The following is a 25,292-nucleotide window of genomic DNA, read 5'->3' on the forward strand; positions in this document are numbered from 1 at the left end:
CACGCACAGACTGACACGCACAGACTGACACACGCACAGACTGGCACACACAGACTGACACACGCACAGACTATTCATCTTCTATTTTCTTCCCTTTGATATTTGAACACTGCATTTTTGAGAAAGAGATCATAAGTAAGGATAATATAAGTAAGGAGATTATAAGTAAGGAGCTCATAAGTAAGGAGCTCATAAGTAAGGAGCTCATAAGTAAGGAGCTCATAAGTAAGGAGCTCATAAGTAAGGAGCTCATAAGTAAGGAGAATATAAGTAAGGAGCTCATAAGTAAGGAGCTCATAAGTAAGGAGATTATTAGTAAGGAGATTATAAGTAAGGAGAATATAAGTAAGGAGCTCATAAGTAAGGAGCTCATAAGTAAGGAGAATATAAGTAAGGAGATTATAAGTAAGGAGCTCATAAGTAAGGAGAATATAAGTAAGGAGCTCATAAGTAAGGAGCTCATAAGTAAGGAGAATATAAGTAAGGAGATTATAAGTAAGGATAATATAAGTAAGGAGCTCATAAGTAAGGAGCTCATAAGTAAGGAGAATATAAGTAAGGAGATTATAAGTAAGGAGCTCATAAGTAAGGAGCTCATAAGTAAGGAGATTAGAAGTAAGGAGAATATAAGTAAGGAGCTCATAAGTAAGGAGAATATAAGTAAGGAGATTATAAGTAAGGAGCTCATAAGTAAGGAGCTCATAAGTAAGGAGCTCATAAGTAAGGAGATTATTAGTAAGGATAATATAAGTAAGGAGCTCATAAGTAAGGAGCTCATAAGTAAGGAGCTCATAAGTAAGGAGCTCATAAGTAAGGAGCTCATAAGTAAGGAGCTCATAAGTAAGGAGAATATAAGTAAGGAGCTCATAAGTAAGGAGCTCATAAGTAAGGAGATTATTAGTAAGGAGATTATAAGTAAGGAGAATATAAGTAAGGAGCTCATAAGTAAGGAGCTCATAAGTAAGGAGAATATAAGTAAGGAGATTATAAGTAAGGAGCTCATAAGTAAGGAGCTCATAAGTAAGGAGAATATAAGTAAGGAGATTATAAGTAAGGATAATATAAGTAAGGAGCTCATAAGTAAGGAGCTCATAAGTAAGGAGAATATAAGTAAGGAGATTATAAGTAAGGAGCTCATAAGTAAGGAGCTCATAAGTAAGGAGATGATAAGTAAGGAGATTAGAAGTAAGGAGATTAGAAGTAAGGAGAATATAAGTAAGGAGCTCATAAGTAAGGAGAATATAAGTAAGGAGATTATAAGTAAGGAGCTCATAAGTAAGGAGCTCATAAGTAAGGAGCTCATAAGTAAGGAGATATTAGTAAGGATAATATAAGTAAGGAGCTCATAAGTAAGGAGCTCATAAGTAAGGAGCTCATAAGTAAGGAGAATATAAGTAAGGAGCTCATAAGTAAGGAGCTCATAAGTAAGGAGATTATTAGTAAGGAGATTATAAGTAAGGAGAATATAAGTAAGGAGCTCATAAGTAAGGAGCTCATAAGTAAGGAGAATATAAGTAAGGAGATTATAAGTAAGGAGCTCATAAGTAAGGAGAATATAAGTAAGGAGCTCATAAGTAAGGAGCTCATAAGTAAGGAGAATATAAGTAAGGAGATTATAAGTAAGGATAATATAAGTAAGGAGCTCATAAGTAAGGAGCTCATAAGTAAGGAGAATATAAGTAAGGAGATTATAAGTAAGGAGCTCATAAGTAAGGAGAACATAAGTAAGTTGATGATAAGTAAGGAGATTAGAAGTAAGGAGAATATAAGTAAGGAGCTCATAAGTAAGGAGAATATAAGTAAGGAGATTATAAGTAAGGAGCTCATAAGTACGGAGCTCATAAGTAAGGAGCTCATAAATAAGGAGATTATTAGTAAGGGGATTATAAGTAAGGAGAATATAAGTAAGGAGCTCATAAGTAAGGAGCTCATAAGTAAGGAGAATATAAGTAAGGAGATTATAAGTAAGGAGCTCATAAGTAAGGAGAATATAAGTAAGGAGCTCATAAGTAAGGAGCTCATAAGTAAGGAGATTATTAGTAAGGAGATTATTAGTAAGGAGATTATAAGTAAGGAGCTCATAAGTAAGGAGCTCATAAGTAAGGAGAATATAAATAAGGAGATTATAAGTAAGGAGCTCATAAGTAAGGAGAATATAAGTAAGGAGATTATAAGTAAGGAGCTCATAAGTAAGGAGATTATAAGTAAGGAGATTATAAGTAAGGAGCTCATAAGTAAGGAGAATATAAGTAAGGAGATTATAAGTAAGGAGCTCATAAGTAAGGAGCTCATAAGTAAGCAGCTCATAAGTAAGGAGTTTATAATTAAGGAGATTATAAGTAAGGAGCTCATACGTAAGGAGCTCATAAGTAAGGAGCTCATAAGTAAGGAGAATACAACTAAGGAGAATATAAGTAAGGAGCTCATAAGTAAGGAGCTCATAATTAAGGAGCTCATAAGTAAGGAGCTCATAAGTAAGGAGAATATAAGTAAGGAGCTCATAAGTAAGGAGGTCTTTGATGAACTGTTTTACACCTGTTGTATCCTGTGAACATGAGAAATAAACTTTGATTTGACACACGCATATTCACACACACACACATACAGACAGACTGACTGACACACACATGCACGCATACACACACACACACTGTAAGCAGACACATTTTTGTGTGTTATAAATGTGAATGTGTCACGTCTGTGTGTGTCAGATCCCCAACCTAACCAGAGGACACATCGAGGAGTGTGGACACTGGACCCAGACGGAGAGGTGGGCCCCAATCTGTGTGTGTGTGCGTGTGTGTTTGTCCTTGCCCTTGTGTGTGTGTGTCTGTGTGTGTGTGTGTGTGTGTGTTTGTGTTTGTGTGTGTGTGTGTGTGTGTGTGTGTGAGGGAGTTCACAGTGTCAACCTTTTAACGAATCTGTCCTTGTTGACCTCAGTAACCCCACCCCCTCCACACACACAAACACTAGTGCTGAGTGATTGGTTAATAAACAACTAATTGATCCACGTCGGTTCAATTACTTGAATTACATTTACAGTGTCTTCAGAAAGTATTCATACCCCTTTGACTTATTCCACATTTTGTCGTGTTACAGCCTGAATTCAAAATGGATTCAATGTTTTTTTATCTCACCCATCTACACACAATACCCCATAATGACAAAGTCAAAACATGTTTTTAGAAATGTTAGCAAATTTATTGAACATGAAATTCAGAAATATCGAATTTACATAAGTATTCACACCCCTGAGTCAATACTTTGTAGAAGCACCTTTGGCAGCGATTACAGCTTTGAGTCGTCTTGGGTATGTCTGAATCAGCTTTGCACGTCTGGATTTTGAGATTTTATCCCAAGCTCTGTTAAGTTAGATGGGGAGCAATGGTGAACTGCAATCTTCAAGTCTTTCCACATATTTTCAACGGGATTCAATTCTTCACTCAAGGACTTTCACATTCTTGTTCTGATGCGTTGCTTTTGGCTGCTTGGAGTCATTGTCCTGTTGGAATGTAAACTGTCATCAAGGATGTGCCTGTATTTGGCTCCATTCATTGTTCCCTCTATCCTTACCACTCTCCCAGTCCCTGGGACTGAAAAGCATCCCCATAGCATGATGCTGCCACCACCTTGCTTCACGGTAGGGATAGTGTTAGACGGGTGATGAGCTGTGTCTGGTTTTCTCCAGGCCAAAGAGTTACATTTTTGTCTCATCAGACCACAGAATCCTTTGCCTTATGATCTCAGAGTCTTTCAGGTGCCTTTTTTGCAAACTCCAGGGGTGCTGTCATGTGCCTTTTTCTCAGTAGTGGCTTCCGTCTGGCCGCTCTCCCATAAAGCCCAGATTGGTGAAGTGCTGTAGAGACTGTTGTCCTTCTGGCAGGTTCTCCCAGCTCAGTCAAGGAACTCTGTAGTTCTGTCAGAGTGGTCATTGGGTTCTTGGTCACCTCCCTGACCAAGGTCCTTCTTGCCCGGTTGCTCAGTTTGGTCGGACTGCCAGCTCTAGGCAGAGTATGGGTCGTTCCATATTATTTATATTTCCCAATGATGGAGTCCACTGTGCTCTTACCCTTCCCCGATATATGTCTCATCACAATCTCGGAGATCTACGGACAGTTCCTTGGTCTTCATGGTATAGTTTCTGCTCTGACATGCACTGTCAACTGTGGGACTTTATATACAGTGGGGGAAAAAAGTATTTAGTCAGCCACCAATTGTGCAAGTTTTCCCACTTAAAAATATGAGAGAGGCCTGTAATTTTCATCATAGGTACACGTCAACTATGACAGACAAATTGAGAATTTCTTTTCCAGAAAATCACATTGTAGGATTTTTTATGATTTTATTTGCAAATTATGGTGGAAAATAAGTATTTGGTCACCTACAAACAAGCAAGATTTCTGTCTCTCACAGACCTGTAACTTCTTCTTTAAGAGGCTCCTCTGTCCTCCACTCGTTACCTGTATTAATGGCACCTGTTTGAACTTGTTATCAGTATAAAATACACCTGTCCACAACCTCAAACAGTCACACTCCAAACTCCACTATGGCCAAGACCAAAGAGCTGTCAAAGGACACCAGAAACAAAATTGTAGACCTGCACCAGGCTGGGAAGACTGAATCTGCAATAGGTGAGCAGCTTGGTTTGAAGAAATCAACTGTGGGAGCAATTATTAGGAAATGGAAGACATACTGATAATCTCCCTCGATCTGGGGCTCCACGCAAGATCTCACCCTGTGGTCAAAATGATCACAAGAACGGTGAGCAAAAATCCCAGAACAACACGGGGGGACCTAGTGAATGACCTGCAGAGAGCTGGGACCAAAGTAACAAAGCCTACCATCAGTAACACACTACGCCGCCAGGGACTCAAATCCTGCAGTGCAAGACGTGTCCCCCTGCTTAAGCCAGTACATGTCCAGGCCCGTCTGAAGTTTGCTAGAGTGCATTTGGATGATCCAGAAGAGGATTGGGAGAATGTCATATGGTCAGATGAAACCAAAATATAACTTTTTGGTAAAAACTCAACTCGTCGTGTTTGGAGGACAAAGAATGATGAGTTGCATCCAAAGAACACCATACCTACTGTGAAGCATGGGGGTGGAAACATCATGCTTTGGGGCTGTTTTTTCTGCAAAGGGACCAGGACGACTGATCCGTGTAAAGGAAAGAATGAATGGGGCCATGTATCGTGAGATTTTGAGTGAAAACCTCCTTCCATCAGCAAGGGCATTGAAGATGAAACGTGGCTGGGTCTTTCAGCATGACAATGATCCCAAACACACCGCCCGGGCAACAAAGGAATGGCTTCGTAAGAAGCATTTCAAGGTCCTGGAGTGGCCTAGCCAGTCTCCAGATCTCAACCCCATAGAAAATCTTTGGAGGGAGTTGAAAGTCCGTGTTGCCCAGCGACAGCCCCAAAACATCACTGCTCTAGAGGAGATCTGCATGGAGGAATGGGCCAAAATACCAGCAACAGTGTGTGAAAACCTTATGAAGACTTACAGAAAACGTTTGACCTGTGTCATTGCCAACAAAGGGTATATAACAAAGTTTTGAGAAACTTTTGTTATTGACCAAATACTTTTTTTCCACCATAATTTGCAAATAAATTCATTAAAAATCCTACAATGTGATTTTCTGGATTTTTTTTTCTCATTTTGTCTGTCATAGTTGACGTGTACCTATGATGAAAATTACAGGCCTCTCTCATCTTTTTAAGTGGGAGAACTTGCACAATTGGTGGCTGACTAAATACTTTTTTCCCCCACTGTAGACAGGTGTGTTTCTTTCTAAATCATGTCCAACACAATATAATTATCCACAGGTGGACTCCAATCAAGTTGTAGTGAAATCTCAAGGATGATCAAAGGAAATTGGATGCACTGGAGCTCAATTTGGAGTGTCATAGCAAAGGGGTGTGCATACGTACAGTGGGGAGAACAAGTATTTGATACACTGCCGATTTTGCAGGTTTTCCTACTTACAAAGCATGTAGAGGTCTATAATTTTTATCATAGGTACACTTCAACTGTGAGAGACGGAATCTAAAACAAAAATCCAGAAAATCACATTGTATGATTTCTAAGTAATTAATTTGCATTTTATTGCATGACATAAGTATTTGATACATCAGAAAAGCAGAACTTAATATTTGGTACAGAAACCTTTGTTTGCAATTACAGAGATCATACGTTTCCTGTAGGTCTTGACCAGGTTTGCACACACTGCAGCAGGGATTTTGGCCCACTCCTCCATACAGACCTTCTCCAGATCCTTCAGGTTTCGGGGCTGTCGCTGGGCAATACGGACTTTCAGCTCCCTCTAAAGATGTTCTATTGGGTTCAGGTCTGGAGACTGGCTAGGCCACTCCAGGACCTTGAGATGCTTCTTACGGAGCCACTCCTTAGTTGCCCTGGCTGTGTGTTTCGGGTCGTTGTCATGCTGGGAGACCCAGCCACGACCCATCTTCAATGCTCTTATTGAGGGAAGGAGGTTGTTGGCCAAGATCTCGCGATACATGGCCCCATCCATCCTCCCCTCAATACGGTGCAGTCGTCCTGTCCCCTTTGCAGAAAAGCATCCCCAAAGAATGATGTTTCCACCTCCATGCTTCACGGTTGGGATGGTGTTCTTGGGGTTGTACTCATCCTTCTTCTTCCTCCAAACACGGCGAGTGGAGTTTAGACCAAAAAGCTCTATTTTTGTCTCATCAGACATTTACATTACATTTAAGTCATTTAGCAGACGCTCTTATCCAGAGCGACTTACAAATTGGTGCATTCACCCTATAGCCAGTGGGTTAACCACTTTACAACCATTTTTATTTTTTTTATTTTTTGGGGGGGGCTAGAAGGATTACTTCATCCTATCCCAGGTATTCCTTAAAGAGGTGGGGTTTCAAATGTCTCCGGAAGGTGGTGGGTGACTCCGCTGTCCTGGCGTCGTGAGGGAGCTTGTTCCACCATTGGGGTGCCAGAGCAGCGAACAGTTTTGACTGGGCTGAGCGGGAACTATGCTTCCGCAGAGGAAGGGGAGCCAGCAGGCCAGAGGTGGATGAAGGCTCTTCGCACTCTGGGAGGAGGACACAACGGAGTTGTCAACCGTGATGGCGAGATCATGGAACGGGCAGTCCTTCCCCGGGAGGAAGAGCAGCTCCGTCTTGCCAGGGTTCAGCTTGAGGTGGTGATCCGTCATCCATACTGATATGTCGGCCAGACATGCAGAGATGCGATTCGCCACCTGGTTATCGGAAAGGGGGAAAGGAGAAGATTAATTGTGTATCGTCAGCGTAGCAATGATAGGAGAGGCCATGTGAGGATATGACAGAGCCAAGTGACTTGGTGTATAAGGAGAAAAGGAGAGGGCCTAGAACTGAGCCCTGGGGGACACCAGTGGTGAGAGCACGTGGTGCGGAGACAGCTTCTCGCCACGCCACTTGGTAGGAGCGACCGGTCAGGTAGGGACGCAATCCAGGAGTGAGCCGCGCCGGAGATGCCCAGCTCGGAGAGGGTGGAGAGGAGGATCTGATGGTTCACAGTATCAAAGGCAGCAGACAGGTCTAGAAGGACAAGAGCAGAGGAGAGAGAGTTAGCTTTAGCAGTGCGGAGAGCCTCCGTGACACAGAGAAGAGCAGTCTCAGTTGAATGACCAGTCCTGAAACCTGACTGGTTTGGATCAAGAAGGTCATTCTGAGAGAGATAGCAAGAGAGTTGGCAAAGACGGCACGCTCAATAGTTTTGGAAAGAAAAGAAAGAAGGGATACTGGTCTGTAGTTGTTGACATCAGTGGGATCGAGTGTTGGTTTTTTGAGAAGGGGTGCAACTCTCGCTCTCTTGAAGACGGAAGGGACATGGCCAGCGGTCAAGGATGAGTTGATCAGCGAGGTGAGGTAGGGGAGAAGGTCACCGGAGATGGTCTGGAGAAGAGAGGAGGGGGTGGGGTCAAGCGGGCAGGTTGTTGGGCGGCCTGCAGTCACTAGTCGCAAGATTTTATCTGGAGAGAGAGGGAGAAAGAAGTCAAAGCATAGGGTAGGGCAGTGTGAGCAGGACCAGCAGTGTCATTAGACTTAACAAACGAGGATCGGATGTCGTCAACCTTCTTTTCAAAGTGGTTGGACGAAGTCATCCACAGAGAGGGAGGAGGGGGGGGTGGGGGGAGGATTCAGCAGTGAGGAGAATGTGGCAAAGAGCTTCCTAGGGTTAGAGGCAGATGCTTGGAATTTAGAGTGGTAGAAAGTGGCCTTAGCAGCAGAAACAGATGAAGAAAATGTAGAGAGGAGGGAGTGAAAAGATGCCAGGTCGGCAGGGAGTTTAGTTTTCTTCCATTTCCGCTCCACTGCCCGGAGCTCTGTTCTGTGAGCTCGCAATGAGTCATCAAGCCACGGAGCTGGAGGGGAGGACCGAGCCGGCCGGGAGGATAGGGGACACAGGGAGTCAAAGGATGCAGAAAGGGAGGAGAGGAGGGTTGAGGAGGCAGAATCAGGAGATTGGAGGAGAAGGATTGAGCAGAGGGAAGAGATGATAGGATGGAAGAGGAGAGAGTAGTGGGAGAGAGAGAGCGAAGGTTGCGGCGGCGCGTTACCATCTGTGTAGGGGCAGAGTGAGTAGTGTTGGAGGAGAGCAGAGAGAAAAGGATACAAAGTAGTGGTCGGAGACATGGAGGGGAGTTGCAGTGAGATTAGTAGAAGAGCAACATCTAGTAAAGATGAAGTCAAGCGTATTGCCTGCCTTGTGAGTAGGGGGACGGTGAGAGGGGTGAGGTCAAAAGAGGAGAGGAGTGGAAAGAAGGAGGCAGAGAGAAATGAGTCAAATGTAGACGTAGGGAGGTTGAAATCCCCCAAAACTGTGAAGGGTGAGCCATCCTCAGGAAAGGAACTTATCAAGGCGTCAAGCTCATTGATGAACTCTCCAAGGGAACCTGGAGGGCGATAGATGACAAGGATATTAAGCTTAAATGGGCTAGTGACTGTGACAGCGTGGAATTCAAATGAGGAGATAGACAGATGGGTTAGGGGAAAAATTGAGAATGACCACTTGGGAGAGATGAGGATTCCTGTGCCACCACCCCTCTGACCAGATGCTCTCGGGGTATGCGAGAACACATGGTCAGACGAGGAGAGAGCAGTAGGAGTAGCAGTGTTTTCAGTGGTAATCCATGTTTCCGTCAGTGCCAGGAAGTCGAGGGACTGGAGGGTAGCATAGGCTGGGATGAAGTCAGCCTTGTTGGCGGCAGAACGGCAGTTCCAGAGGCTGCCTGAGACCTGGAACTCCAGGTGTGTGGTGCGTGCAGGGACCACCAGGTTAGAGAGGCAGCAGCCACGCGGTGTGAGGCGTTTGTGTAGCCTGTGCGGAGAGGAGAGAACAGGGATAGGCAGAGGCATAGTTGACAGGCTGCAGCAGATGGCTACAATAATGCAGAGGAGATCGGAATGAAATGAACTAAACATCTGGGAAAGGGGAGAGCAGGCCTCCCTCACCAAAAAAAAAATATAACTCTCCCAACTTCCACCTCAGAAACTATAATTGTTTCACTGAACCACCCGAATAAAACTCTCCCAACTTCCACTTTAGTAATTAGAATTGTTGTAAACTACAGCAGACTGTTATCAGTAGCTGTAATTAAGTACAGCAGCTACCAACCACCTAACGTTAATGCCTCGGATAATGAGGTTAGAAAAACAGCTGAATGGTGGCAGCTAGCTGGCTCAATCACAGGTACTCTTAAGCATGAAATAACATTGGAAACAACTAACCACAGTTGCTAAAAGTTACCAGTAGCTACCCGCTAGCTAGCTAGCTAGCTTTGTTGGTCCAAGTAGTGGGTAAGCTAGCCTCGTGCTTCGCCGGGGTCCGCCGAATACAATACTTAACCTACAATAATTACCTACAATAACCTACAATAACTACCTGAGTAAACTACCTATAATACCTAACTACAATACCTACCTACAATCTAAATACATGGTTTAAGCTTTACTCAACACCATATAAGAAGCCAAGCTTACCTTTCATAACGCAGCAATGATTAAACGTTGGGTAGCTAGCACAAAGATATTGTATTTAGCTACTACAGTACAGCCAGCTGGTAGTGTTGGCTAGCTAGCAATGGCTGCTGTGTTGACTTTGTTTGAAAAAGCGGCGTCGCTGCAAACGAATGTAGCTGGCTAAAAGGATATTGTTTTTAGTTGCTACCGTTGCTAATAGCTACTCGCCAGCTAATCCAGGAGGTGAGTTAGCTAGCTAGCTTCGTACTACACCGGCACCGCCAAATACAAAAGTAACCTACAATAACTACACAACAACTACCCACAACAGCCCACGATGCCTACCTATACTACTTAATAATATACAGCCCACGATGCCTACCTATAATACCTAACTACAATCTAAATACATAGTTTAAGCCTTACTCGACAAAGCCCAAGCTATGTATAAAGCCAAACTGGCAGACCACATGACCTTCTCCCATTCCTCCTCTGGATCATCCAGATGGTCATTGGCAAACTTCAGACGGGCCTGGACATGCGCTGGCTTGAGCAGGGGGACCTTGCGTGCACTGCAGGATTTTAATCCATGACGGCGTAGTGTGTTACTAATGGTTTTCTTTGAGACTGTGGTCCCAGCTCTCTTCAGGTCATTGACCAGGTCCTGCCGTGTAGTTCTGGGCTGATCCCTCACCTTCCTCATGATCATTGATGCCCCACGAGGTGAGATCTTGCATGGAGCCCCTGACCGAGGGTGATTGACCGTCATCTTGAACTTCTTCCATTTTCTAATAATTGCGCCAACAGTTGTTGCCTTCTCACCAAGCTGCTTGCCTATTGTCCTGTAGTCCATCCCAGCCTTGTGCAGGTCTACAATTTTATCCCTGATGTCCTTACACAGCTCTCTGGTCTTGGCCATTGTGGAGAGGTTGGAGTCTGTTTGATTGTGTGTGTGGACCGGTGTCTTTTATACAGGTAACAAGTTCAAACAGGTGCAGTTAATACAGGTAATGAGTGGAGAACAGGAGGGCTTCTTAAAGAAAAACTAACAGGTCTGTGAGAGACGGAATTCTTACTGGTTGGTAGGTGATCAAATACTTATGTCATGCAATAAAATGCAAATTATTTACTTAAAAATCATACAACGTGATTTTCTGGATTTTTGTTTTAGATTCCGTCTCTCACAGTTGAAGTGTACCTATGATAAAAATTACAGACCTCTACATTCTTTGTAAGTAGGAAAACCTGCAAAATCGGCAGTGTATCAAATACTTGTTCTCCCCACTGTATGTAAATTAGATATTTCTGTATTTTAAGTTTTCTAAAAGCATGTTTTCACTTTGTCATTGTGAGCTATTGTCTGTAGATGGGTGAGAAAAAAATCAATTTAATCCATTTTGAATTCAGGCTGTAACACAACGAATTGTGGAATAAGTCAAGGGGTATGAATATTTTCTGAAGGTACTGTATGCCTTACAGTGAAGGAAAAAAGTATTTGATCCCCTGCTGATTTTGTACGTTTGCCCACTGACAAAGACATGATCAGTCTATAATTTTAATGGTAGGTTTATTTGAACAATGAGAGACAGAATAACAACAAGAAAATCCAGAAAAACGCATGTCAAAAAATTTATAAATTGATTTGCATTTTAATGAGGGAAATAAGTATTTGACCCCTCTGCAAAACATGACTTAGTACTTGGTGGCAAAACCCTTGTTGACAATCACAGAGGTCAGACGTTTCTTGTAGTTGGCCACCAGGTTTGCACACATCTCAAGAGGGATTTTGTTCCACTCCTCTTTGCAGATCTTCTCCAAGTCATTAAGGTTTTGAGGCTGACGTTTGGCAACTCGAAACTTCAGCTCCCTCCACAGATTTTCTATGTGATTAAGGTCTGGAGACTGGCTAGGCCACTCCAGGACCTTAATGTGCTTCTGCTTGAGCCACTCCTTTGTTGCCTTGGCCGTGTGTTTTGGGTCATTGTCATGCTGGAATACCCATCCACGATCCATTTTCAATGCCCTGGCTGAGGGAAGGAGGTTCTCACCCAAGATTTGACGGTACATGGCCCCATCCATCGTCCCTTTGATGCGGTGAAGTTGTCCTGTCCCCTTAGCAGAAAAACACCCCCAAAGCATAATGTTTCCACCTCCATGTTTGACGGTGGGGATAGTGTTCTTGGGGTCATAGGCAGCATTCCTCCTCCTCCAAACACGGCGAGTTGAGTTGATGCCAAAGAGCTCGATTTTGGTCTCATCTGACCACAACACTTTCACCCAGTTCTCCTCTGAATCATTCAGATGTTCATTGGCAAACTTCAGACGGCCCTGTATATGTGCTTTCTTGAGCAGGGGGACATTGCGGGCGCTGCAGGATTTCAGTCCTTCACGGCGTAGTGTGTTACCAATTGTTTTCTTGGTGACTATGGTCCCAGCTGCCTTGAGATCATTGATAAGATCCTCCCGTGTAGTTCTGGGCTGATTCTTCACCATTCTCATGATCATTGCAACTCCACGAGGTGAGATCTTGCATGGAGCCCCAGAGTGTGCTCCTAATCTCAGTTCGTTACCTGTATAAAAGACACCTGGGAGCCAGAAATCTTTCTGATTGAGAGGGGATCAAGTACTTATTTCCCTCATTAAAATGCAAATCAATTTATAACATTTTTGACATGCGTTTTTCTGGATTTTTTTGTTGTTATTCTGTCTCTCACTGTTAAAATAAACCTACCATTACAATTTTAGACTGATCATTTCTTTGTCAGTGGGCAAACGTACAAAATCAGCAGGGGATCAAATACTTTTTTCCCTAACTGTATCTACTTTGAAGAACAAGTACAATTATTCTGTCAACCAGCTAGCTACTAGCCTAGCTAAATAGGATGACTCGTGAAGCGCAGAGATTAGATGGTTGTCTGGCTGGCTGGCTGCTACTGCCTGAGCAGATATGAGATGATGACTTCAAGGAATTAAAAATAATAAAGACATTAAATAAAAATGAAGTAATGTAATAATATACACAACTGAAATATTTTATGAATGGAAAGTAAGTAATGTGAATAAATTATGTTTAATAAGTGAAAAGCAGTAATGTGTTTTTATAGCATTCAAACCCGTTTCAGGATGAAGGCAGGTGATGGCTGAGGGAAGCTCTAAAATGAATACATATCAAAAATCATTTGAAATCAGCAAATTATTTCATAATGCATTAATTTATGTTCATAAAAATTGAAATCCGTGGTTATTTTTATAATCGAAACCAAACCGACCTCAAAAAGCACTAATCGCTCAGCACTAACACACACACACACACACACACACACACACACACACACACACACACACACACACACACACACACACACACACACACACACACACACACACAGACACAGACACACACACACACAGAGAGTCTTGTACAACTAACCTTGTGGGGACACGCAATTCAGTCCCATTCAAAATCCTATTTTCCCTGACCCCTAACCCTAACCATGACCCCTAAACATTAACCCATAGCCTTACCCTAACCTTAACCTGAAAACCAAACCTTAACCCTAACCCTAGCTCCTAACCCTAACCCTAAACCTAACCCTAGCTCCTAACCCTAACCCTAAACCTAACCCTAGCTCCTAACCCTAAACCTAACCCTAGCTCCTAACCCTAAACCTAACCCTAGCTCCTAACCCTAACCCTAGCTCCTAACCCTAAACCTAACCCTAGCTCCTAACCCTAAACCTAACCCTAGCTCCTAACCCTAACCCTAGCTCCTAACCCTAACCCTAAACCTAACCCTAGCTCCTAACCTTAACCCTAAACCTAACCCTAGCTCCTAACCCTAACCCTAAACCTAACCCTAGCTTCTAACCTTAACCCGGAACCCTAGCTCCTAACCCTAAACCTAACCCTAGCTCCTAACCCTAAACCTAACCCTAGCTCCTAACCCTAACCCTAGCTCCTAACCCTAAACCTAACCCTAGCTCCTAACCCTAAACCTAATTCTAACACTAATTCTAACCTTAACCCTAAACTCCCTAGAAATAGCATTTGACTTTGTGGGGACTAACGGGTAGCCTAGTGGTTAAGAGCGTTGGGCCAGTAACCGAAAGTTTGCTGGTTTGAATCCCAGAGCCGGCAAAGTGGAAGGCAGTTAACCCCCAATAACAACTGCTCCCCGGACGTCGATTAAGTCAGTCCCCTGCCCCTCTCTGGGTTGGGTTAAATGCGGAAGACACATTTCGGTTGAATGCATTCAGTTGTGCAGCTGACTAGGTATCCCCTTCCCAAAAGGTCGCTGGTTTGAATCGCCGACTAGGTGAAAATTATGTTGATGTGCCCCTGAGCAAACCCCTTAACCCTCATTGCTCCTGTAAGTCGCTCTGGATAAGAGCGTCTGCTAAATGTCTCAAATATAAAAAGGTTAGGGTTAATTTTAAAATCAGATTTGATGACTGTGGCTGTGCCAGCTAGTTACCACTATGCAGAGCTGCTTCCAGAACAAGATTCATGACGAAAAACGCTAACTTGCCTTAGTCACCTGGGCCCAGTTTTTAAAAAGTTATCTATCCGGATTTCTAGTATCAGATAGGATTAAATGCATAGAAATAGAATGAATAAAACAGGAGTCCCCATTCAAGTCAATGATTTGTCAGTTTAATTTATTCTACTTCTATGCATTTAATCCTATGTGATTGGTGAAATCTAGATCACTTTTTAAAAAACTGAGCCCAGAATGTCTAGTATTGGCACATCTGACCCCTGATCTAAAGCCCTGCTGAGGAAGACAGGGTCAGATAGGGGTTAAAGGTTATGGGGTCACAACTGCTGCTCTGCATGTTAAAGCTGTGTTTAAAGCAGTTGGTATTTTTTGTGGTATAAACTGTGTGTATTGGCAAAAATATTTGTGTATATTGGCAGATGTGGCATACCTTGGGTGTTTACATAGTGTGTGTGTGTGTGTGTGTGTGTGTGTGTGTGTGTGTGTGTGTGTGTTTGTTTCAGGCCATCTGAGCTGAACACCATTCTGATCTCCTGGCTGAAGGACACACACAGCAACACTGGGGTTGCCAAGACACCCAAGCTGTGAACAGTTACCATGACTGGCCACTCCTCGGAGCCTAGTTCCTGTCTAGGTTTCTTTCTAGGTTCCTGCAGGTTGATGTTTATTGGGATGAGTCTTGTCCTGGAGGCAGAGCGGAGCCATTTCCACTAGATAGGCCAGCTGCAAAGTCAAAATTGGCTATATATACTGAACAAAAATATTAATGTGACATGCAACAATTTCAAAGATTTTACTGAGTTACAGTTCATATAAGGAAATCAGTCAATTTAAATACATTTATTAGGCCCTAATCTATGGATTTCATATGACTGGGCAGGGGCCCAAAAGAGCTTTATTACAGACAGAAATACTCCTCAGTTTCATCAGCTATCCGAGTGGCTGGTCTCAGATGATCCGCAGGTGAAGAAGCCGGATGTGGAGGTCCTTGTCTGGAGTGGTCACACGTGGTCTGCGGTTGTGAGGCCGGTTGGACGTACTGCCAAATTCTGTAAAATGACATTAAAGGCGGCTTATGGTAGAGAAATTAACATTCAATTATCTGGCAACAGCTCTGGTGGCCATTCCTGCAGTCAGCATGCCAATTGCACACTCCCTCAAAATTTGAGACATCTGTGGCATTGTGTTGTGTGACAAAACTGCACATTTTAGAGTGCTGTTTAATCCGCTTTTTGATATGCCACACCTGTCAGGTGGATGGATTATCTTGGCAAAGGAGAAATGCTCACTAACAGGGATGTAAACTAATTTGTGGACAAAATTTGAGAGAAATAAGCTTTTTGTGAGTATGGAACATTTCTGGGATCTTTTATTTCAGCTCATGAAACATGGGACCAACACTTTACATGTTGCGTTTAATATTTTTGTTTTGTGTATAGTTTAAGGTTAGCAGTGTTTAGGTTAGGTTTAGGTTCGATGACTTTGTGGCTGTGCCAGCTTGTAACTACCCTGCAGAGCTGCCTCCAGTACGAGTCGTCCCAATAAAAGCTAACTTTCCTTCTAGGGAGTTTTTCCCACTGTGCTTCTGCTTCAGCATTGCTTGCTTCTCTGGGGTTTTAGACTGAGCATCTGTAAAGCACTTGGCGACAACTGCTGATGTAAAAAGGGCTTTATAAATTACATTTGATTGATTGATTAAAATGTATTCCCCTTAGTGCACTACTTTTGAAGTGCACATTTATAGTGCACTAGGGAATAGGCTGAGAATTCAGAATTATTGATCACCTTATTAATACACACATGATGACGACGCTCGACTCTTCTGAAGACACACACGTGCAAAAAAGGCTGTACCCACAACCGCAACACCTCTAGCATGATGTCTCATTAAAGGGACGTTTTGAGACATTTCATGAGAAAGTGGTGATTATACACTACCAGTCAAAAGTTTGGACACACCTACTCATTCAAGGGTTTTTCTTTATTTTTACTATTGTTTACATTGTATAATAATAGTGAAGACATCAAAACTATGCAATAACACATATGCCAAGAGTGTGCAAAGCTGTCATCAAGGCAAAGGGTGGCTATTTGATGAATCTAAAATATAAAATGTATTTTCATTTGTTTAACACTTTTTTGGTTACTACATGATTCCATATGTGTTATTTCATAGTTTTGATGTCTTCACTATTATTCTACAATGTAGAAAATAGTAAAAAAAATAAAGAAAAACCCTGGAATTAGTAGGTGTGTCCAAACGTTTGACTGGTACTGTATATGCAGATATATGCAGTGTGATAATGTGTTTTATCTGTGCAGTTGTGAGCAGCAATTTTCCATTCTCGTTTTGCAATAATGAATCCCGGGAACCCAGAACTATAGTCTTGCGTAATTGGTCAGCTGCTCGATTACGTTCTGGGTCCATACATGTTAGAAGAAGAAGATATGAAGAGATGCTAGAATGGAACCAGATCTAGGAGCTCCACCCTCTCTCTTTTCAAGTTAAGGGCCGAATGTCCCCCCCCTTCCAAAATTCGAAAGATGCTAACACCTGCGGAATCGTGGTCTGTCCTAATAACCAGCGACGAAAAACCCAAACCCCGGAACTATTGCTGGTCGTTCGCTATCGGGGCCCCTGGTATAAAGACAGATCTATGGTACCGTTTATGTTTACAGAGTCTGTCCACCGGAGATTATGCAACAATTGATGCATTCCGTCTATTTGATATGTTGGGGTTAGGCTACTTTGTGGACTGCGTGTCTGAGTTTATTTTATCCACACTTTCAGGGATATAATTAAGCAAAAATGCCCGAGGAGGTGTGGTATATGGCCAATTAACCACAGCGAAGGGCTGTTTGAAGCATTTCGCTACATCTGCTAAATATGTGTATGTGACCAATAACATTTGATTTGATATACCACAAACTTCCGAGGTGCCTTATTGCTATTATAAACTGGTTACCAACGTAATTAGAACAGTAAAAATAAATGTTTTGTCAAACCATAGTATATGGTCTGATATACCACGGCTGTCAGCCAATCAGCATTCATGGCTCGAACTACCGAGTTTATAATAGTTGTTATTAACTTGACTTCTGCCATAACTTAACTATTAATATCCCTACTAGCTAACTGGTAACTACCTTAATGTCATTGTTATTCAATAATTATCATTTGAGGTGTTATGTTGATTGTGTGTTCTCCTGTTGATTGAAAGCCCTGTTTTAATGGTATTTTCCTGCACTGGGATTCATACTATTAAACTGGCTGTGAGAAAGGTTGAGGGCTGGGTGAAAGGGGAGGATTGGATGAGAGAGGAGAGAGGTGAGGAGAGTAGTGGGTGACGATTTGGACAGGGTCACACTGGCTCCTGTAACCCAGCAACACTCACCCACTCTCTGCCACAGAGGTCTATCTCTCCTTATATCTCTCTTTCTTTGTTTCTCTATCTACCGCTCTCTCTCGGCCACAGAGCATGACCCCGCCCCTAACCTGACATTATAAGGACAGACCAACTGATTAGCATATTTAATATTTACACCATTAGTATGCTCATAGTCCACAGACTAGACTGTGTATGTTTAGGCAAAGTATCTGTACAACACACAGCCGTACGTGCACACGGGTCTCTTCTGTCGGTGTGTGTTTTAGCCTCAGCGTTAGATGGAGCTCCCACTGTCTGTCTTCAAGACTGAGCAGCTGTGGGTGTGACAAAAACATACATGTGACTGTGGATCAATACTACCAATGTTTCTACACCCACTGAGACGACTGACGCACGGAGAGGAGGGACCCGTGTGTGTACGAGAACGTCAAGAGACAAAAGCCAATTTTGATGCGCAAACAACTTTTCTGTTTATCCTTCGGGAAATGTTATTACAGATAAACTTGGCAAAAAGCTTTTCTCGACGGTGCTATACGCACGTTCGTGACACACGTTCATATTAACACAATAGGAAAAAAGGCTTTGAAGATGATGTTTTGAAATAAATGCTTTCCTTTATTGTGCCGCGTCTTTTCATTCCCCAGAACACAAACACAGCAGGTTCATTGGTTCCCCCCATCTCTTTCTCTGACACACAGACACAGAGGAACAGGGAAATTATTTTTACTGTATTTTATTTATGAATAAAAAAAAATACATAATCTGCATAATGTTCACAATGTAACCCTGAACGTAAAAACTCAAATGAAAAGATAACATGACCCTATATCAATAGACTGGGCGGGAGTTGTACACTACACTGGAGTTACAGTTGAAGTCGGAAGTTTACATACACCTTAGCCAAATACATTTAAACTCAGTTTTTCACAATTCCTGACATTTAATCCTAGTAATAATTCCCTGTCTTAGGTCAGTTAGGATCACCACTTTATTTTAAGAATGTGAAATGTCAGAATAATAGTAGAGAGAATGATTTATTTCAGCTTTTATTTCTTTCATCACATTCCCAGTGGGTCAGAAGTTTACATACACTCAATTAGTATTTGGTAGCATTGCCTTTAAATTGTTTAACTTGGGTCAAACGTTTCAGGTAGCCTTCCACAAGCTTCCCACAATAAGTTGGATGAATATTGGCCCATTCCTCCTGACAGAGCTGGTGTAACTGAGTCAGGTTTGTAGGCCTCCTTGCTCGCACACGCTTTTTCAGTTCTGCCCACAAATGTCAATAGGTTTGAGGTCAGGGCTTTATGATGGCCACTCCAATACCTTGACTTTGTTGTCAAGCCATTTTGCCACAACTTTGGAAGTATGCTTGGGGTCATTGTCCATTTGGAAGACCCATTTGCAACCAAGCTTTAACTTCCTGACTGATGTCTTGAGATGTTGCTTCAATATATCCACATAATTTTCCTTCCTCATGATGCCATCTATTTTGTGAAGTGCACCAGTCCCTTCTGCAGCAAAGCACCCCCACAGCATGATGCTGCCACCCCCGTGCTTCACGGTTGGGATGGTGTTCTTCGGCTTGCAAGGTACCCCCTTTTTCCTCCAAACATAACGATGGTCATTATGGCCAAACAGTTCGATTTTTGTTTCATCAGACCAGAGGACATTTCTCCAAAAAGTATGATCTTTGTCCCCATGTGCAGTTGCAGACCGTAGTCTGTCTTTTTTATGGCGGTTTTGGAGCAGTGGCTTCTTCTTTGCTGAGCGGCCTTTCAGGTTATGTCGATATAGGACTCATTTTACTGTGGATATAGATACTTTTGTACCTGTTTCCTCCAGCATCGTCACAAGGTCCTTTGCTGTTGTCCTGGGATTGATTTGCACTTTTCGCACCAAAGTACGTTCATCTCTAGGAGACAGAACGTGTCTTCTTCCTAATCTGTATGACGGCTGCGTGGTCCCATGGTGTTTATACTTGCGTACTATTGTTTGTACAGATGAACGTGGTACCTTCAGGCATTTGTAAATTGCTCCCAAGGATGAACCAGACTTGTGGAGGTCTACAATAGTTTTTCTGAGGTCTTGGCTGATTTCTTTTGATTTTCCCATGATGTCAAGCAAAGAGGCACTGAGTTTGAAGGTAGGCCTTGAAATACATCCACAGGTACACCTCCAATTGACTCAAATGATGTCAATTAGCCTATCAGAAGCTTCTAAAGCCATGACATCATTTTCTGGAATTTTCCAAGCTGTTTAAAGGCACCGTCAACTTAGTGTATGTAAACTTCTGACCCACTGAAATTGTGATACAGCGAATTCTAAGTGAAATAATCTGTCTGTAAACAATTGTTGGAAAAATTACTTGTGTCATGCACAAAGTACAGTGGGGAAAAAAAGTATTTAGTCAACCACCAATTGTGCAAGTTCTCCCACTTAAAAAAATGAGAGAGGCCTGTAATTTTCATCATAGGTACACGTCAACTATGACAGACAAAATGAGAAACCAAGCTGCTTACCTATTGCAGATTCAGTCTTCCCAGCCTGGTGCAGGTCTACAATTTTGTTTCTGGTGTCCTTTGACAGCTCTTTGGTCTTGGCCATAGTGGAGTTTGGAGTGTGACTGTTTGAGGTTGTGGACAGGTGTCTTTTATACTGATAACAAGTTCAAACAGGTGCCATTAATACAGGTAATGAGTGGAGGACAGAGGAGCCTCTTAAAGAAGAAGTTACAGGTCTGTGAGATCCAGAAATCTTGCTTGTTTGTAGGTGACCAAATACTTATTTTCCACCATAGTTTGCAAATAAATTCATAAAAAATCCTACAATGTGATTTTCTGGAGAAAAAAATTCTCAATTTGTCTGTCATAGTTGACGTGTACCTATGATGAAAATTACAGGCCTCTCTCATCTTTTTAAGTGGGAGAACTTGCACAATTGGTGGCTGACGAAATACTTTTTTTCCCCACTGTAGATGTCCTACCGACTTGCCAAAACTATAGTTTGTTAACAAGAAATTTGTGGAGTGATTCAAAAACGAGTTTTAATGACTCCAACCTAAGTGTATGTAAACATCCGACTTCAACTGTATATACTATTTTAACTATACATTCCAATCTGTTATGATTCTCCTTGTTGTTCCTCATTGGCAGGAATCTGTAGGGCAGGATCAGACTGTAGTTCTAGAACACTGTTGTAGTCATAGTTACAACTTCTTCTTCTCAAACAGCTCCTTCCAGGTGGGCAGGATCTGGGCGTAGACCTTCTCAATCTGCAACCAATCACAACCAAGCTTCTCAATCTACAACCAATCAGACATCGTTGCACATCGTACCACCATCAAAGACACTCACCACCCCTACCCTTACCTGTGTGGACTTCTTGAGTCCGTATCTGAAGAGCGTGGCCTGGTGTTCAGAGTTATGGAACAGGATGTCGAAGGTGACATCCCTACCCATCATGTCGTCTATAGCAGGCTTCACCACAGTGTAGAAGTCCCTGGGAGGATGGACCTCATCCAGCATGTTCCTCACCTACACACGGTTAGAGGAGCTATGACCTCACTATGACCTCACATACACACAGTTAGAGGATCTATGACCTCACTATGACCTCACATACACACGGTTAGAGGAGCTATGACCTCACTATGACCTCACATACACACAGTTAGAAGATCTATGACCTCACTATGACCTCACATACACACGGTTAGAGGAGCTATGACCTCACTATGACCTCACATACACACAGTTAGAAGATCTATGACCTCACATACACACGGTTAGAGGAGCTATGACCTCACACACACACACACGGTTAGAGGAGCTATGACCTCACATACACACGGTTAGAAGAGCTATGACCTCACTATGACCTCACATACACATGGTTAGAGGAGCTATGACCTCACTATGACCTCACATACACATGGTTAGAGGAGCTATGACCTCACATACACACACACACACACAATCTATAATTATCTAAATATTTACCATATCTGAGTGTGTGTTACCTTGTATCTCTGTCCCACTAGCGCCACTGGGTCTAGTTTGATCTCTGACTTTAGGGCTCGACCAAATAGCAGGAGCTTCGTCTCCGAGTCTACATGCAAGCACACACACACAGTCAGTACAGCATAGCAAGAGTGTGTGTGTGTGTGTGTGTGTGTGTGTGTGTGTGCGTGTGTGTGTGTGTGTGTGTATATGTGTGTGTGTGTGTGTGTGTGTGTGTGTGTGTGTGTGTGTGTGTGACACAGACCTCTGCAGGTAAGATGTGCTACATAGGGCACTCCATCTCTCTCTCCGTAGTAAATTCCAAAATGGGAGAAGTATTTATTCCGAGGAAACTCCAGGATGTCTCCTGGGAACGGCTTTGGATGAGAACTCCCCTACAAGGCAGAAAGAGACTGGGACTGAGACGCGGTCACACACACACACACACACACACCCTCACCGACCCCAAACTCAGAACCAACCCCCCCCACTATAGTTGTTGTGTTGTTATAAAGCGTTAGTTGCTAGTGCTACAGATTGGTCTTTCCTCTATAAAGTCATTACAGAAACACAGTCCAACATTCATGATAACAAACAATACAATAGAATAATGTCTGATTACGTAACAATCCTAACACAATAACAATATACCGTCTAATCATATGATTAAGTATCATCCCAGGTACAGTAATAATCACGAGTACAATAACGCTAGAAAAGGTAGCATCCTACCTGGCCCATGGCGTTGGCTGTACTGGTTCTTCTGTGTGCTTCGAAACTCAAACAGAGACAAAAGATGATCTGAGAGTTTCTCAGTCATGTTTTGCATAGGGGAACATGATAATATGAGCCCCCCCCCCCATTACATCTATTATTCTTCAGTCAGGAAACACCTGTTGACACACACCCTAAACTAGATAATATATAATATATCATCATCATCTAACTAGACGGATATAAATTATATATATATATATACAGTGCCTTCGGAAAATATTAAGACCCATTGACTTTTTCCACATTTTGTTACGTTACAGCCTTATTCTAAAACGGATTAAATAAAACAATTTCCTCAGCAATCTACACACAATACCCCATAATGAAAAGGACTAAACAGATTTTTGGAAATATTTTAAAAACAAAAAATATAAAGACCTGAGATGTTTCTACAACTTGATTGGAGTCCACCTGTGGTAAATTCAATTGATTGGACATGATTTGGAAAGGCACACACCTATCTATATAAGGTCCCAAAGTTGACAGTGCATGTCAGAGCAAAAACCAAGCCATGAGGTCGAAGGAATTGTCCGTAGAGCTCCGAGACAGGATTGTGTTGAGGCACAGATCTGGGGAAGGGTACCAACACATGTCTGCAGCATTGAAGGTCTTGGAACCACCAAGACTGTTCCTAGAGCTGGCCGCCCGGAAAAACTGAGCAATCGGGGGAGAAGGGCCTTGGTCAGGGAGGTGACCAAGAACCCGATGGTCATTTTGACAGAGCTCTAGAGTTCCTCTGTTGAGATGGGAGAACCTTCCAGAAGGACAACCATCTCTGCAGCACTCCACCAAGTAGGCCTTCATGGTAGAGTGGCCAGACGGAAGTCACTCCTCAGTAAAATGCATATGACAGCTCGCTATGAGTTTGCCAAAATGCACCTAAAGGACTCTCAGACCATAAGAAACAAGATTCTCTGGTCTGATGAAACCAAGATTGAACTCTTTTGCCTAAATACCAAGCATCACGTCTTGAGGAAACCTGGCACCATCCTTACGGTTAAGCATGGTGGTGGAAATGTTTTTCAGCGGCAGGGATCGAGATGAATGGAGCAAAGTACAGAGATCCTAATGAAAACCTGCTCCAGAGCACTCAGGACCTCAGACTGGGGCGAAGGTTCACCTTCCAACAGGACAACGACCCTAAGCACACAGCCAAGACAACGCAGGAGTGGCTTCGGGACAAGTCTCTGAATGTCCTTGAGTGGCTCAGCCAGAGCCCGGACTTGAACCCGATCAAACATCTCTGGAGAGAACTGAAATAGTTGTGCAGCAACGCTCCCCATCCAACCTGACAGAGCTTGAGAGGATCTGCAGAGAAGAATGGGAGAAACTCCCCAAATACAGGTGTGCCAAGCTTGTAGCGTCATACCCAGGAAGACTCGAGGCTGTAATCGCTGCCAAAGGTGCCTCAACAAATTATTGAGTAAAGGGTCTGAATACTTATGTAAATGTGATATTTCAGTTTTTCTTTGCTAAAATTCTAAAAACAAGTTTTTGCTTTGTCATTATGGTGTATTGTGTGTAGATTGATCGGGGGGGAAAAAACAATTTAAACAATTTTAGAATATGTCTGTAACGTAACAAAATGTGGAAAAAGTCAAGGGGTCTGAATACTTTCCGAATGTACTGTATAATAGATCATCATAATTTAACTAGACATATTTATATATATATATATATATATATATATATATATATATATATATATATCACACGCAAGGGTCAAACGTTTTAGAACACCTACTAATTCAAGGGTTTTTCTATATTTTTACTATTTTCTATATTGTAGAATAATAGTGAAGACATCAAAACTACGAAATAACAAATATGGAATCATGTAGTAACCAAAAAAGTGTTAAACAAATCAAAATATATTTTATATTTGAGATTCTTCAAATAGCCCCCCTTTGCCTTGATGACAGCTTTGCACACTCTTGGCATTCTCTCAACCAGCTTCACCTGGAATGCTTTTCCAACAGTCTTGAAGGAGTTCCCACATATGCTGAGCACTTGTTGGCTGCTTTTCCTTCACTCTGCCGTCCGACTCAAACCAAACCATCTGATGCAGCACTCCATCACTCTCCTTCTTGGTAAAATAGCCCTTACACAGCCTGGAGGTGTGTTGGGTCATTGTCCTGTTGAAAAACAAATTATAGTCACACTAAGCGCAAACCAGATGGGATGGCGTATCGCTGCAGAATGCTGTGGTAGCCATGCTGGTTAAGTGTGCCTTGAATTCTAAATAAATCACAGACAGTGTCACCAGCAAAACACCCCCACACCATCACACCTCATCCTCCATGCTTCACGGTGGGAACCACACATGCAGAGATCATCCATTCACCTACTCTGCGTCTCACAAAGACACGGCGGTTGGAACCAAAAATGTCACATTTGGACTCATCAGACCAAAGGTCTAATGTCCATTGCTTGTGTTTCTTGGCCCAAGCAAGTCTCTTCTTCTTATTGTTGTCCTTTAGTAGTGGTTTCTTTGCAGCAATTCGACCATGAAGGCCTGATTCACTCAGTCTCCTCTGAACAGTTGATGTTGAGATGTGTCTGTTACTTGAACTCTGTGAAGCATTTATTTGGGCTGCAATCTAAGGTGCAGTTAATTCTAATGAACTTATCCTCTGCAGCA

The 25,292-nt window shown here is 42.6% G+C and overlaps 2 protein-coding genes across 2 annotated transcripts in view; one reads left to right on the forward strand and one right to left on the reverse strand.

Annotated features, from left to right (window-relative positions):
- Window positions 1-15,213, forward strand: part of ephx2 (epoxide hydrolase 2, cytoplasmic) — a 35,335-nt gene extending 20,122 nt beyond the window's left edge. Inside the window, exons 18-19 of the mRNA XM_041847281.2 lie at window positions 2,712-2,770; window positions 14,988-15,213. Of these exons, the coding sequence (XP_041703215.2) occupies window positions 2,712-2,770; window positions 14,988-15,072 (144 nt within the window). The 3' untranslated portion in view covers window positions 15,073-15,213. The remainder of the gene's footprint in view (window positions 1-2,711; window positions 2,771-14,987) is intronic.
- Window positions 15,214-20,898: 5,685 nt separating this feature from the next.
- plaat1l (phospholipase A and acyltransferase 1-like) lies at window positions 20,899-22,731 on the reverse strand. The gene is made up of 5 exons (XM_041846904.2): window positions 22,607-22,731; window positions 22,140-22,269; window positions 21,895-21,983; window positions 21,245-21,409; window positions 20,899-21,147 (listed from the first exon to the last, which is right to left on the reverse strand). Exons 1-5 carry the CDS (start codon window positions 22,613-22,615, stop codon window positions 21,082-21,084), a joined length of 459 nt encoding a protein of 152 aa, XP_041702838.1. The 5' UTR covers window positions 22,616-22,731; the 3' UTR covers window positions 20,899-21,081.
- Between the last annotated feature and the right edge of the window lie 2,561 nt (window positions 22,732-25,292).

This window comes from Coregonus clupeaformis, chromosome 21, assembly GCF_020615455.1.
Source record: "Coregonus clupeaformis isolate EN_2021a chromosome 21, ASM2061545v1, whole genome shotgun sequence".
Taxonomy (NCBI): Eukaryota; Metazoa; Chordata; class Actinopteri; order Salmoniformes; family Salmonidae; genus Coregonus; species Coregonus clupeaformis.